At 60.1% G+C, this 13,903-nt stretch overlaps 1 protein-coding gene across 3 annotated transcripts; it reads left to right on the top strand.

Moving 5' to 3' along the window:
• Positions 1-2,986: 2,986 nt before the first annotated feature.
• RGS11 (regulator of G protein signaling 11) lies at positions 2,987-13,784 on the top strand. 3 transcript variants are annotated; one of them, XM_049639068.1, is made up of 17 exons: positions 2,987-3,070; positions 3,438-3,534; positions 3,614-3,664; positions 3,862-3,968; positions 4,658-4,709; positions 4,823-4,881; positions 5,101-5,177; positions 5,350-5,431; positions 6,827-6,895; positions 7,900-7,977; positions 8,063-8,124; positions 8,247-8,360; positions 8,469-8,584; positions 8,733-8,820; positions 8,918-9,056; positions 12,805-12,887; positions 12,981-13,784. In XM_049639068.1, the coding sequence occupies exons 1-17, from the start codon at positions 3,026-3,028 to the stop codon at positions 13,102-13,104; spliced, it is 1,443 nt and encodes a 480-aa protein (XP_049495025.1). In that variant the 5' UTR covers positions 2,987-3,025; the 3' UTR covers positions 13,105-13,784. The 3 variants fall into 3 exon arrangements, with proteins under 3 accessions (XP_049495025.1, XP_049495023.1, XP_049495024.1); XM_049639066.1 differs by having other exon boundaries at positions 4,823-5,177; XM_049639067.1 differs by lacking the exons at positions 12,805-12,887; positions 12,981-13,784 and adding an exon at positions 10,070-12,775 and having other exon boundaries at positions 4,823-5,177.
• Positions 13,785-13,903: the final 119 nt, after the last annotated feature.

Here is a 13,903-nt window from a genome sequence, read left to right as displayed (position 1 = left end):
CGGGCTCCTGGGGCGCCCACGGCGGGGACGCGCGGCTGGGTCCGTGACCGCGGCGGCTGTGCGGGCTCCGGGTGCGCCCGCGGTGAGCTCATCCCGGCCGGGAGCGCCCCCCGCGCCCAGCGCCGCGCCCGCGCCGCGCGCCCCCAGCCGCTCCGCGGACCCCGCGCAGCCCCGCAGAGACGCGCTTGTCGCCCGCACGGCGCCGGCACCTGGGCGTCCCCGCCGTGGGCGCACCAGGAGCCCGCACAGCCGCCGCGGTCACGGACCCAGCCGCCGGCCCAGCCTGCACCCCGCTCTGTCCGTCAGAGCTGCCCCACCCCTACGGCGCCCGCGAGAGCCTGGGGGATTCTCCGGGGAAGCCCTCTGGGAGGGGCGGGTGGGGGCGGGGGCGCCCAGTGGAGCAGGCGTGCCCCTCCTCCCCCAGGTCCCCAGGCTCTCGTTACCTGCAGGCGGTACAGGCCGCACCTGGGGCTCCACAGTCCCCCACCCCACCCCCACCCCCACCCCCACCCATCTTCTGTGTGGGCAGAGGGGACTCCTGGAGTCTGCCCAGCCTGGGGAGCTGGGGCGTGTGTGTGTGTGTGTGTGTGTGTGTGTGTGTGTGTGTGTCTGCGCAGTCTTCTGGCTCCACATCCCAGAGGCTCACAGCGGACCCGTGTCCGCATACCCAGAGACTGGAGGTCCCACCCACAGAGCGAGATGCAACATGGAGGCGCACAGCCATTCCCCTAGTGTTTACGGACTGGGCTGTGTGAATGTGCCCTGGTCTCTGCAGGCTCTGTGCACCCAGGCCGTAACGGAGGGCCCTGTCCTTGAGGAGGAAAGGACACTGACCCAAAGTAGAGTCCCGGTGGTGGAGAGCTGAGATGGGGGCATAAAAGGGGCTTCTGGTCTTGATGCCTGGACAAACTTTGGGGTAGGCAGATGGGAGCAGCCAGTGCAGGGAACAAGGGTGAGCTGGGTCTCAGGCTGGGGACAGCTAGATCCAAGAGACGTGAGTGGAGCACGTGGAGGAGACAGAACACCGGCCTGAGTCCCCCTTCTTCCTTCTACCTTTCTGCCGCACACCCCATTTCTGAAAATACCCAGGGATCAGACCCACCTTTGCCCAAAACAAGAGGGAGAGTGTCCCTGCCACCCTGGCTTCACAAACAGGCCTGCCCATGCTTGGCTCCTTTGTTGCCGAAGCCCCCGTACCCCCACCGGAGCCCAGGTGGGAGACCATGTGACAATTTCCCCACCTGCACCCCCAAAATTTACACAGAGGAGGACCATGGATGCTAGGGGCACTTGGGCTTGGGTGGGGAATGTCCCCTCTGGAGCTCCATCTGTCCACAATCTTCCCAAGGCAGGATTCCCCCAGCTGGGGCCCAGGCCATTCTAGGGCCCCACCCCTGCTGCCCTTTCTCTGTGGCAGGGGTAGTTGGTTAGGGAAACCACTTGTCCCCAGGTGCACAGCTATGGCCTCTGGTGGCCTTCAGCTTCTGTGGACGCCCACTCATCCAGAGAGGACGGGCAGGCCAGGCACCAGCCTGACCCCACCTGTGTGGGTGGGGATGGTTGGGAGAAGGTCACTGGGATCTGAGGGAGATCCCTGGCGGAGGCAGGACTCCCCACTCCAGTCCCCCTGCCCCAACCCATCCTGGACCTGGCCTTGCTAGCAGTGGACATAAATCGGTCTGAGGCTGCAGGACAAAGGCCAACCCCCCGTCCTGCTCTGTCCCCAGCATCCCTGAGGCAGGAGGGGAGGACAGAGACTCTATCTCCAAAAAGCAGAGATAGACCTGGTTGGACTTTTTTTTTAAGTTTATTTGTTTTGAGAGAGAGAGAGAGAGAGAGAGAGAGAGAGAGCAAGCACACGCGCTCAAGTGGGGGAGGGTCAGAGACGGAGGGAGAGAGAAAATTCCAAGCAGGCTCCATGCTGTCAGTGCAGAGCCCCACATGGGGCTCAATCCCACAAACTGTGAGATCATGACCTGGGCCGAAACCAAGAGTCGGACCTTGACCACCCGGGCCTCAACCACCCAGGCGCCCCTTGTTTGCATTTCTTATAAATGTCCAGCAAAGGGGTGCTGAGGTGTAGTGGCCAAGCTGCTGGCTGGCGTAGGGGGAGGAAGGGCCAGGACAGGGCCCTGAGCCTAGAGGCTGCAAGGGAACCATGAGTGGGGCGGGCGTGTTGAGATCCCCCTCCCCAGTAAAGGTCCTCTCCCACAGTCTCAGATATCCTGTATCTGTGGAGCCTCTGCCTGTTCCCCAACTGGTCCTGCCCAGGCCTCTGTGCAGCTGGGGGGAGAGTGAGCCTTCTGCCATCTTTCCCCCCACCCAGCACACCTGCAACAGCCAACCTGAGGCACCAACATGGTGTGACGCATGGTGTCACGATCACAGAAACACACTCCTAGGACCGTCAAGCCCTTTGCCCGGACCTCACAGCCCCCTCCACCACTGGGGCTGCCGCATCCTGAGGAGGTCACACGTGGGCTGGCTGGGGGAGGTGGGGGAGGGATTACAAGAGACCTTGAACTGCTGTCCCCACCCACCCCACAAGGACCCTCTCCTGGAGACCCTCCTCTCTCTGAGCCCCCCACCCTGTCCCAGCTGAGCCCGGATTCCCTCATTGACTTCCGCGCGCCATGGCCCCAGGGCGGGCATCTCCACGGCCCACCTCGCGCCCCCTCCTCCCGCAGGCGCAGGCCTCAGTTTCTCCCGTCGTAGGGGGAGATTCCTCCAGACTTCAGAACCCAGACCCCGTGTGCCCTGAGGGCTGACACCGCCGGGGCAACCCCCCCCTCCCTCGCAACCACTGCGGGGGGGTTGCGCAGGGCGGGTCTTCCGGGGCGTGGGGGCGGATCTCGTGGGGAGGGGCGTGTCTTGCGAGGACGTGAGGGCGGGTCTTGCGGGGCGTGGGCGGCGAGGGGCGTGAGGCGGGTCTTGCGGGGCGTGGGGGCGGGGAGGGGTGGGGCGTGCGGGGCGGGGGGAGGGGGGCGGCTCCCGCCCCCACCCGCCATCTGGCCTTCCCGCCGCCATGGCCGGCGTTCGCGCCGGTGCGCAGATGCCGCATCTGAGCAAGGTGGGTGCCGGCTGGGGGTCCCGCCGTACCCCCCGATTTCCCGGCATCCGAGGCCGGGAGCCGAAGAGGGGTGGGCGTGGGTGCGCGCGAGCGTGGCCGCGGGTTTGGGGGCGACAGCGCTGTGTGAGGCGAGGCGGGGCGAGGCGGCGGAGACCTGGGCTGCGGGGGCGGGAGTCGCCTCTAGCCTCCGCCCCCGCCCCCGCTCCTCCGCCGCCCGCCGCGGCCTCAGATGCCACCGTCGTGCGTGCGCGTTAATCTTCTCTGAGCGCACTGATCCCGGGCTCTCGGCCCTTTCCGGGGAATCGGGATGTGGGGCGGGGCGGGGGAGGCGGGCCGGAACAGTCCCTCAAGGCCCCCCTTCGCCCAGATGGAGCGGGTGGTCGTGAGTATGCAGGACCCCGACCAGGGCGTGAAGATGCGGAGCCAGCGCCTGCTCATCACCGTCATTCCGCACATGGTGGCTGGTGAGGCGCCGCGGGGGCTGGGGTGGATGGAGGCCCTGCCCGAGCCTACCCCCACCCCGTGCCAATCTCTGCTGTGCAGGCAGCGACCTCGTGGAGTGGTTGATCCAGAAGTACTGCATCTCAGAGGAGGGTAAGGGGGTCAGCCCCTTGCTCATCCCGTGCCCCACCCCTGCCGCGCCTCCTGTCCCCTGCCCCCTGCCCTGGGGTCACTGTGCTGATGGCCTAGGCTGGGCTCACAGGTGTCAGGGCCAAGCCAAGTGTGCTGGGGAGGGAGAGCCCCGGGACTGGTTCTCCCAGGCTGAGCACTCACCACCCTGCCGCCCGCAGAGGCCCTGCACCTGGGCACTCTCCTGGTGCAGCACGGCTACCTGTACCCGCTGCGAGACCCCCGCTGTCTTGTGCTCCGGCCAGACGACACCCCCTACAGATTTCAGGTCAGGTGCAACTGGGAGCAGGTGGAAAGCACAAACCCAGCAGCCCAGCTAGAGGGGAAGGGGTTGGAGTAGGGCGTGGTGATGTCACCACAGGTCTGGGTCCACTGCCTCTCCCCCAGGCTCTTGGGGAGTGGTCCACTGCCCCAACCCACACGTGCCCTGTGATAGGAGGACCAGGATAAGGGGAGAGACCCTCAGTTTCTCTGAGGCCGCAGCAGGGGACCCATAAAGGGTATAGCACCTGTGGAGGATTCTGATGGTTTCCCTGAGAATCCTTAAACCCCCACCCAGGAAGAAGTCTGTGTGGGGCCCGAGGACAGGATTCTAGCATCTCAGTGTGTAACCTCAATCACGACGGACCTGTCCTGCCTGGCCTCCCTGGCCAGGACAGTCCCCACACACAGTCTTTAGTACAGACTTGAGCAGGCCCCACCCCCACCCCCCACCAGGCAGTAGGGACTCAGGGAGCCCAGTCCAGGAGGCAGTGCTTGCAGGGGGCCCCAAGGGGTGAGTGGAGCTTGGTTCCAGGTGGGGAAGATGGCCAGTGGTGTGTGAGTCTCCAGGCTGTGGGCAGACAGGCAGATTCTGAGGCCGCCCAGTCTCTTCCCAAGGGGCCTGGGGAGGGGGACAACTCCTGGGGTGGGGAAGGTCCAGCAGGTCCCAGAAACGCTGTCCTTGCACCATACCAGACGCCCTATTTCTGGATGAGCACGCTGTGGCCAGCTACTGAGCTGGACTATGGTGAGTGAGGAGGAGCAGGCTAACCTGGGACAGCTTCCTGCCTTTTGAAGTGATGTCGCAAGGGACGAGGGGCAGAGATTTCTCCTCTGCAGCCTGGCCCCCTGTCTTTCCAGCCATCTACCTGGCGAAGAAGAACATCCGAAAGCAGGGGGCCCTGATCGGCCATGAGAAGGTGGGACGCTCCCCTAGGCTGAGGCCAGCCAGTGGAACCCAAGCCCTGCTCTTGACCCCGGGGCCTCAGTTTGCCCTGGAGCACACACACAGCCCAGGCCCCAGGATGGTGCAGACACAAACATGGGATCCCTATATGTCTCAGTGGGGATGCGGGTGGTCCCTAACCCAGAGCTGGACAGGAGAGGGGTTGCCCAGGGTAGACCTCAACACCCTCCAGGAACACTATGGCCAGCTGCACAGGAAGATCAACCACGCATGGGACCTGGTGGTGATGCAAGCGAGAGAACAGCTTCGGTGAGACCCTGCCCCACCCATGACTCGTGGGCATCGAGTGGGAATTGCCCGGGAGGCCCAGCAGTACCAAGCCCTGGCTGTTTTCCCAGGCTCTGGCCTGAGGGTGGGGACAGGGCAGAAGAGGTGCTGTTGTGGGTACCCTGTCCCCCAACTCCACCTACCCTCCCTCCAGGGCAGCTAAGCAGCGCAGGAAGGGGGACAGGCTGGTCATGGCGTGCCAGGAGCAGACGTACTGGCTGGTGAATAGGCCTCCGGTAATAACCTTGTGTGTGTGTGTGTGTGGGGGGGCAGTTCCTTGTATAGCAGCGGGATCTTGCCAGAAGGCAGTGTGTTTCCCTCAAATGCTCGCTCTGAACCTGCATTTTGAGCCTGTGATAAGGATGCGGCTTTCGGGATCCCAGCAGTAAGTTCTATTTCTGGGGCCCATCAGAACTGAGGCCCGGGCCTGAGTCCGCCTCCCATCCACACAGCCCAGGACAAACCAGCTTCTTTCTGGGTCTAAAGGAGGAGGCAAAGTGGAGCCAGGCTTAGTTATAGCTCTGAGGAACTGAGGTCACAGACCAAGATTTTTGGGGGGTGCTGGCCTGTAGCTAGGCTGTACCCAGAACCGCGGTCTGAGCAGGCGGTGTGCAGTCCTCTGCTGTGGAGAGATGAGGCTGACCGGCTATCTTGGTCTGTGGGGGCGGTCAGAGCCAGCATGAATGCAAGTTCTTGTGGGAAAAATCCATGGAAAAGAAAAATGAGAGCGATCCACAGGCCTATAACTCATCAAGTGTGTGTCTGGGGGGCGGGGGGGGGGTCTCTGGGAAATGGCTCCTCCTCTTCCACCTGAGCGCCTGGTGGGCAGGATAGGGAGGTGGAAAGGCAGAGCAGACGTGGCCCCGAGGCTGTGCACACGGGCTGAGGGCAGGGCAGCGGGGGCCTCCGGGCGAACGGGCATGAGGGCTCTGCCTGGTCCGAGGTGAGGAAGAGACCAGACGTGCAGATGCATTTGAGGATAGGGCAGCAAGATGTGGGGCGGGTGAGCATCTCGAGAAGGATGGTTAGGAGGGGGCTCCTGGCCAGCTGTGTTGGTGGAGCACATGACGCTTGATCTTGGGGTAGTGAGTTCGAGCCCCATTAGGCACAGAGCGTACTTAAAAAAAAAAAAAAAAGGATTCTCAGGTTTGTGGTTTGAGTAGTCAGGAGCAGGGAGGGGAGCTCAGTTGAGGTGAGGTAATCATGGCGGGGGGGATGGGTAGAGAGCAGGCTTAGGGACTGGAGACTCAGGTTCTTAATTTTCTCTGAATGACAGTTTTTAATGTCTTGTTTTTTTGATTTATTTAAGAGAGAGAGAGAGAGAGAGAGAGAGACAGGGCACAAGTGGGGGAGGGGCAGGGAGAAGGAGACAGACACAGAATCTGAAGCAGGCTCCAGAGCCTGACGCGGGGCTCGAACTCACGAACAGTAAGATCGTGACCTCCGCTGAAGTCAGACGCTTCACCAACGGAGCCCCCCCCAGGTCCCCTGTAGTTTCCACTGAAGGAGGACGTGTGGGTGCAGGGCTTCTGTATATGGAGCTGGTGGGGGGCAGGAACACAAGACTAGGACGGGTCTCGCCAGCCCACTTGGGCTGCACCCCTCACCTCATCTCAGCCTCCCCTCTGCAGCCAGGGGTCCCCAGCGTCCTGGAGCAGGGTCCAGAGCGCAGTTCCTGCACTGCCGGGCAAGCGCGGATGGTGAGGACCCCACACCATACCCCCAGACCACTCCCCACCCTGCACACATATCTCCCCCACCCCAACTTGGGGGCTGCTCATCCGTCCATCTGTTTTTTCAAATGGCACTTGACCCTGCCTGCTGTCATGCCCCACTGCCTGTACCCCCGGCTCCCAGACCTCTGCTAACTCTCACCTCTTGCCTCCCACCTGCTGCACTGGGTGCAAGTAAGTGCGATGGGGCCCTGGGAAGAGTGGGAGCTCCTCCCCAGGCCGGGACAGCATCAGAACCCGGGGGAGTTGGAGGTGTGCCCTCGGTGGGGCCACAGGCCTGAGGGGTCTGGGCCGAGCCAGCCAACACCCTGCATGGACTCCAGTGGCCTCTGGAACCAGAGGGAACTGAGCCAGGACAGACGTGTCCATACTTGGGGGCAGCCGAGCCGTCTGTTTCAGTTCCACAAAACGCAAAATATCCCACATCTAGTACCTTACAGATAAAACTTTTTCCTGACTTCGAAGTCCTAGTTCAAGATTGCGGGTTTGTAATTTTCTTGTTATAAAGTCAGCCGAAGAGAGCCGAGGCGAAAATTGAAGATCTCGGGCATCCTGAGGGTTCGCGGGTGTTGGGAAGGGTCAGTCCATCCACCTGGCCCGGAAGATGTGACAGGCAGGTTCTGAGCTCAGAACAGGCTGAGATCACCCTGGAGCATAAGTTAGCGAGACTGACTTCCTGAGTGGGATTCTGTTGCAGTATTTCTCATGTATCTGCTCTTAAAAAAAAAAAAAAAAAAAAAAAAAGACCTAAATACATTTGAAAATGTGAAATAGTGACAGTTGGGGAACTGCAAGGGCAGTTCTGAGGGTTCCATGGAACATTCTGGAAACCTCTAGACTAGAGGCCCCCAGAAGCTTCTTGGAAAGCCAGACCCCTCCATTGAGGAGGGGGCTTCAAGGGGCAAGGCGGGGGGCCTGAGCCATTCTCTATCAGCCCAGGGATGGAGTCTTGAACTACGGTGGGTTTTCAGTCCCCACAGGGCCTGCCTTCTAATTGCAGCCCGCCCGGCCCCTTCCAGACCAAGAATATAGATTTCTACAAGCGGGAGGTAGGTCCTAGCAGTGGGTGGGAGAGAGGGGCCTGGGCTGGCTGACCCCCAGGCCAGGCCCCACTTCATAGGCCTCACGTCCTAGATGGAGCTGTGCAGAAAAGCCCTGGGCAGGGCCCGGGTGAAGTCCTCTGTCTGCCTTGAGGCGTGAGTGGGCTGAAGGGCACCGGCTGGGGACCCCCGCCCAGAGCCCAGACTCTTCCTCGAGTGCCGTTGTCCCCACAGCCTGTCCCTGCACTGGCCCCTGGCACCGTCCCCCCACCCCCCAGGTACCTGAAGTTCAGCAGCCAACGTGAGCCGCATGATCCCATCGTGTCAGGGTGCCTGCCTGGCAACCCCTGGGTCACAGACGATGACACCTACTGGACCATGAACGCACCCAGGTAAGCCCCGGGGGGGCAGGGGGCACTGCCCCCCACCTCCCTCCCCGCCGGGGCACTGCCCCCCCCACCCCCCTGCTGCTGGCACATCTCCGTGCCCTGTCCCACCAGTGTGGCTGTGCCCACGAAGCTCCGCGTGGAGCGATGGGGCTTCAGCTTCCAGGAGCTCTTGGAAGACCCTGTGGGACGGGCGCATTTCATGGCCTTTCTCGGGACAGAGTTCAGCGGTGAGAAGCCCCCCGCCTTGCTCGAGGCCCCTGTGAGGGATGCTGCTGCCTAGGACCGTCCCCCGCCCCCCCTCCGCCCCGCCCCCGCCACGTTTCTGCCGGCACGACCACGGCTCAGGTGGGCCTGACCCGGCGTGTGGACCCCTAGCTGAGAACCTGAGCTTCTGGGAGGCATGCGAGGAGCTGCGCCATGGAGGGCAGGCCCAGGTCCGCGCCACGGTGGACGCCGTGTACCAGTGAGTGCTGAGGGGCAGGTGCCCGGCTGGCCGCTAGGCCTGCGTGCGGAACCCGGACCCTCAGGGCCTGTCTCCCGTCCGCCTTCTGCCGACACAGGCAGTTCCTGGCCCCTGGCGCTGCCCGGTGGGTCAACATCGACAGCCAGACGATGGAGCGGACCCTGGAGGGTCTGCACCAGCCCCACCGCTATGTGCTGGATGACGCCCAGCTGCACATCTACATGCTGATGAAGAAGGTGAGTGTGCAGGCCTGGAGGGCTCCGGGAGTGCCTGGCCCCGTGACAGCTGGGTCTGCACACGCACTTCCCACCGGCTGCTGGCATGCTTAGACCTGCAGCCCAGGCTCCACTTTCACAGAGGGGCAAACTGAGGCTCAGAAGGGCTGAGGGCTTGCCCAAGCCACGGGCCTGAGGAGAGGTCCAGTCGTGATTTTAGAAAGGGTTTTAATATGGGGCGCCTGGGTGGCTCAGTTGGATGGGCATCCGACTCTTGATTTCGACTCAGGTCCTGCTCCCAGGGTCACGGGATCAAGCCCCATGTCAGGCTCTGTGCTGGGCATGGAGCCTGCTTGAGATTCTCTCTGTTTCTCTCTCGCTCTCTGCCCCTCCCCCACTCACGCTCATGCTCTCTTCCTCAAAAGAAAAGTATTTTAACATGGAAAATCCGAAACGTGAACAAAAATGTAGTAAAGTGAACCCCCACGTACCTACTGCCTGGCTTCAAAAACAGTCAGCTCAGGGCCTATCCTGATTCATTGTCTATCCCTTCCCCCTGCCCCCCACCCCGTGACTTTAAAGCCATTTCCAGACTTCCTATCTGTAGGTACTTCAGGATCCTCTGAAAGCCATGGACCCCCTCCCTCCCTTTCAACGTGACCCCAGACGCCAGTATCACATACTGAACACAGGATCACTCAGTGTCCTCAAAGAGCCAGTCGGGGTCAAAACTTCCTCACTTGGCATCTGTGTTTAGTTCCCTGTTGTTGCTGTAAAAAAACGCCACAAACTTGGCTTAAAGCAACACGAATTTATTCTCTTAAAGTTTTGGAGGTCAGAAGTCTGACACAGGTCTCCTGGGGTAAAGTCGAGGTGTGGGTGGCACTGGTTCCTTCTGGAATCTCCAGGGGGAGAATCCCATGTCCTGCCTTTTCTAGCTTCTGCAGACGCCTGCCTTCCTTGGCACCTCCTCCTCCTGCGTCTTTATGCCAGTAGTCTAGCATCTCTGACCTGTGTCTCTGGTCCTCCTGCAGCCCCCTCTTTGACTTCTAAGGGCCTGTGGTGACACTGAGCCCACCTGGACAATTGAGGACATCTCCCTACCTCAAGATCGTTGAGTTACTCACATCTGCAAAATCCCTTTGCCTTATAAGAGACACCATCACAGTTCCAGAGGTTAGGCTATGGACATCTCTGGCATCTTCCCCTCTGAATGCCACAGCCAAAAACACTCATCTGTTTTTTCAATTTGCTTGAATTTGGGTCCAAACGAAGTCCATATGTCAGAATGGGTTAATAAATCTCTTAAACCCCCTTTTATTTATTTATTTTTATCGTTTAAGTTTTTTTATCTTGAGAGCGCGTGAACAGGGGAGAAGCAGAGAGAGAGAGGGAGAGAGAGAATCCCAAGCAGGCTCCACACTCAGTGCAGAGACCACCTCGGGGCTTGAACCCACCAAGCCGCGAGATCGTGACCTGAGACAAAATCAAGAGTCGGATGCTCAACTGACTGAGCCACCCAGGTGCCCCTTAAACCTCTCTGTAAAGCAGAGGCTTCTTCTCTACCTTTTCTTCTTTTTTTGTTTTGTTTTAAAGAAACTGGAGGTCCTTTGTCCTGTGATTTCCCACAGTCTGGGTTTTACTAATGGCGCCCTCGTGGTGTCCCTGTGTGTTTCTGCAGATTGGTAGTTACGTTTCAGACGTGATTGGATTCATCTTCAGTTTTTTCGTGTATTTGGTTTTGCCAAGGGTCTTTACTTCAGAGATGGTGTTCAGTGTGTTCTCCCATCGGGAGGTATGTGGGGCCCGGGCGCCTCTCCTTTTGTGATGGGAGCAGCCTGTGGCTTCGGTGCGGGCAAGGAGCTGGCCCGTCCCTGCCTCTGTTTAAGAGGGGGGGACACTGCTCTGAGACACCTCTTCTCGCCTGCTCTTTGTGGCACAGTCGTCCAGGGAAGGCAGGATCAATGCTCGACCCCTTCTTTTAGTCACCAGTTTTCACGATAATGAATCGTACCCACGGTGTCTGCCAAGGGTGGTCAGTAAGTCTAGGATAGTTTTAACCCCGTTGTAAATCAACACTCTCACCAGATGACGGGTTTCGTTCCGCTCTGGTTCTTACCCTTAATTCCCGAGCAGAGGTCCAGCCTGCCAGCTGTTGGCTCCTGGGGCATTTGATGTGTTCTGAAATCCGTGCTGGCTTTCTTGCCTTCTGGCGTGGTGGCTTGTCCCAGGCTCCGCCTGTGCCAGAACTGGAGTCCGCCGTTTCCGTGGGAAGCCCTGGCTCTTTTTCAAGGGTGTTTAGAAACCTTGACGCGCACGCTGATGTGTTCACTGTAACCTGAACTGTTTCCGGCCCTTTCAGTGAACAGAAGTAGGAATATCGGTGTTTTAAACAGGATATATCAGGAGTTCGTACTGACACTTCCTTTTTTTATTATTAATTTTTAGTTTATTTGTGAGAGAGACACAGTACGAGTGGGGGAGGGGCAGGGAGAGCTAGAGAGGGAGACACAGAATCTGAAGCTGGCTCCAGGCGCTGAGCTGTCAGCACAGCATCTGATGTGGGGCTCAAACTCGCGAACCGTGAGATCGTGACCTGAGCCTGAGTCGGACGCTTAACCAACTGAGCCATCCAGGCGCCTCTACTTCTTTTTTTGTTTTTTTAAAGGTGCATTTATTTATTTTTGACAGAGCGAGCATGTACCCGTGTGCGTGTGGGGGGAGGGGCAGAGAGACTCCCACGCAGGCTCCATGCTGTCCGCATGGAGCCTGACTTGGGCTCGAACTCACGAACCATGAGATCATGACCTGAACAGAGATCAAGAGTTAGATACCCCGCCTACTGATCCGCCCAGGCGCCTCGTGACTCTGCTAATTCAGGTTCAGGGTTAGAGAATTTCCTTGACGTTGTTGACTTCCATCTCTTTCCTCACTAACCCACTGAAAATCTTGGTTCTCGACGATGCTAACATAATGACTCACTTGCTTTTTTCTCACATTTCACTCAGGAGTCTCAACAACACAGCATTACCATTTACCATGCAGTCACTGAAAATGGCTTACTTTTTCCTCGCCTTGGTCCTCTGCACACACCCTCCTGGGGACGCCCCCTCCAACAGCTATATTCCGTGTGGCCAGGGTGGTGTCACCGACTGGGTGCCTGGCTCACTTGTCCCACTTTACTTCCAGTGTTTGGGAATTGACTATTTGTTGTTTTATTTTATAATTATGTAAAGCGTCTACACAGTTTCAAAATCCGATCTACAAAGAAGGTACATTCAAGTAAATGTGGTTCTGTCCTGATCCTTCTGCTGTCTTCCCTTCTTCCCACTAAAATTAACTATTTGAAATTTATTTTTTCCTTTTAAAAATAATAAGCAGTTGGGTTCATAGATTTCTCTCCCTCTTTATTGTATACTATTGCAGTTTTATAGTTTTTCTCGACCTTGCTTTTTATTTTGCTCTGTGTCCTCCCCCTCACTCTCGGGGTACACAGAGAACGGGGGGGGGGCACCACTTGGCATTTCCCGCGGTAGGTACCACGGTTCACTCCTAGCATGGGCACCCGGCCCCTGCCCAGCTTTTGTGGGTAAACTGGATAGGAGCCTCGGTCTCCCCGAGTCCGTCTGACTTGTTCTGGGGAGGTCTGGGGTGGTCGCCTCCAGCACTGTCCACTGGGGCGGGGTGGGGGGGACCTGGGGCTGGCGGAGGCCCCAGCAGTGGCAGGCTGGACCGGCAGGGGACGCCGGCTGGGCGCGGTCTCTTGCAGGACTCCTACCCGAGGTTCCTGAAGTCTGCCGCCTACAAAGACCTGCTGGCCGAAGCCGTGATTCCCCCAGAGGCCAAGAAACGGTGAGCTTGTCTGTGCCCGGAGCAGTGCAGACCCGCAGTGAGGCGGGCAGGACCTCACGGCTGCCCCGTGCTCAGGTCCCGTCTTGCCCACAGGGTGTTCCCGTTCATGCGGAAGCTGCCGCATTCAAGCCCCAGCCCCGCTCTGCTTCCTGCCGCCACCTCTGGGGAGCCCGCGGCTGCCGCCGGTGGCCCTGAGTGTGGTGAGGGGGGCGCCTGAGTGGGCACAAGCGCCACCCTCACCTCTTGCCCAGGGTCCTGGCCACTTTTGAGAGCCCTGGCACGGGCGTCCCCTCATGCCCAGAGGCCCCGGCCTTGCTGTGGGGCAAACAGACCTCTTGGGCTCCCCACCTTTTTCCTTGTCAAGCCCTCTCGACACCTCCCCACCTCCAGAACCATAAACTGCTGGCAGATACCAGGTGGGCCTCCGGCAGGTGGCGCTTGTCATAGGAGGAGATGCGGGCCGCCGGGTGGATTTCCCCGGGGTGCTCCGCCCAGTGTGACCCTGTGGGGACCCCACACCACGTCCCCGCCTCTGCTGGGGGCGCCTCAGCCTTCCAGTCAGCCTAGAGCCATCCTCCTGCCTCTCGCCTACACTGTGGCCGCCACCGTGCACGTCCCAGGCCTCATGCCACAGGGGCGCCTCTGGCCGGTGTCCTGGAGGCTGTGGCTTCTCCAGCAGAGTTGCCCAGGGACGGCCCCAACGGCCCCACCCTGGTGACCCCTGGTGCCAGCTCCCGGCGGGGGCAGGTGGAGCCCTTGGGGGAGGAGGGGACGCCGGCCCCGGGCGAAGGACAGTTGGTCCTCTGGGAGCGCAGCTCTGTGGGGCCAGAGGGAGCGGCGCCCCCCTTCCTGCTCCCACCCACGCCCGACGCGGAAATAAAAGACCCGCAGCTCTCACTCTGAGCCCACTTTATTGTCCAAATCGTGGAGCGTGTGCTGTGAGGCCCACTGGTGGGGCGTGTTTGTGAGGGTGCCTGTTCGGCGTGTCGGAGAGGCGTACCCGGTGAGGCGTGTGC

Source organism: Panthera uncia, chromosome E3 (genome assembly GCF_023721935.1).
Source record: "Panthera uncia isolate 11264 chromosome E3, Puncia_PCG_1.0, whole genome shotgun sequence".
NCBI classification, from domain to species: Eukaryota; Metazoa; Chordata; class Mammalia; order Carnivora; family Felidae; genus Panthera; species Panthera uncia.
The sequence above is the reverse complement of the archived record's forward strand: the minus strand, read 5'-3'. Positions and strand labels throughout refer to the sequence as shown.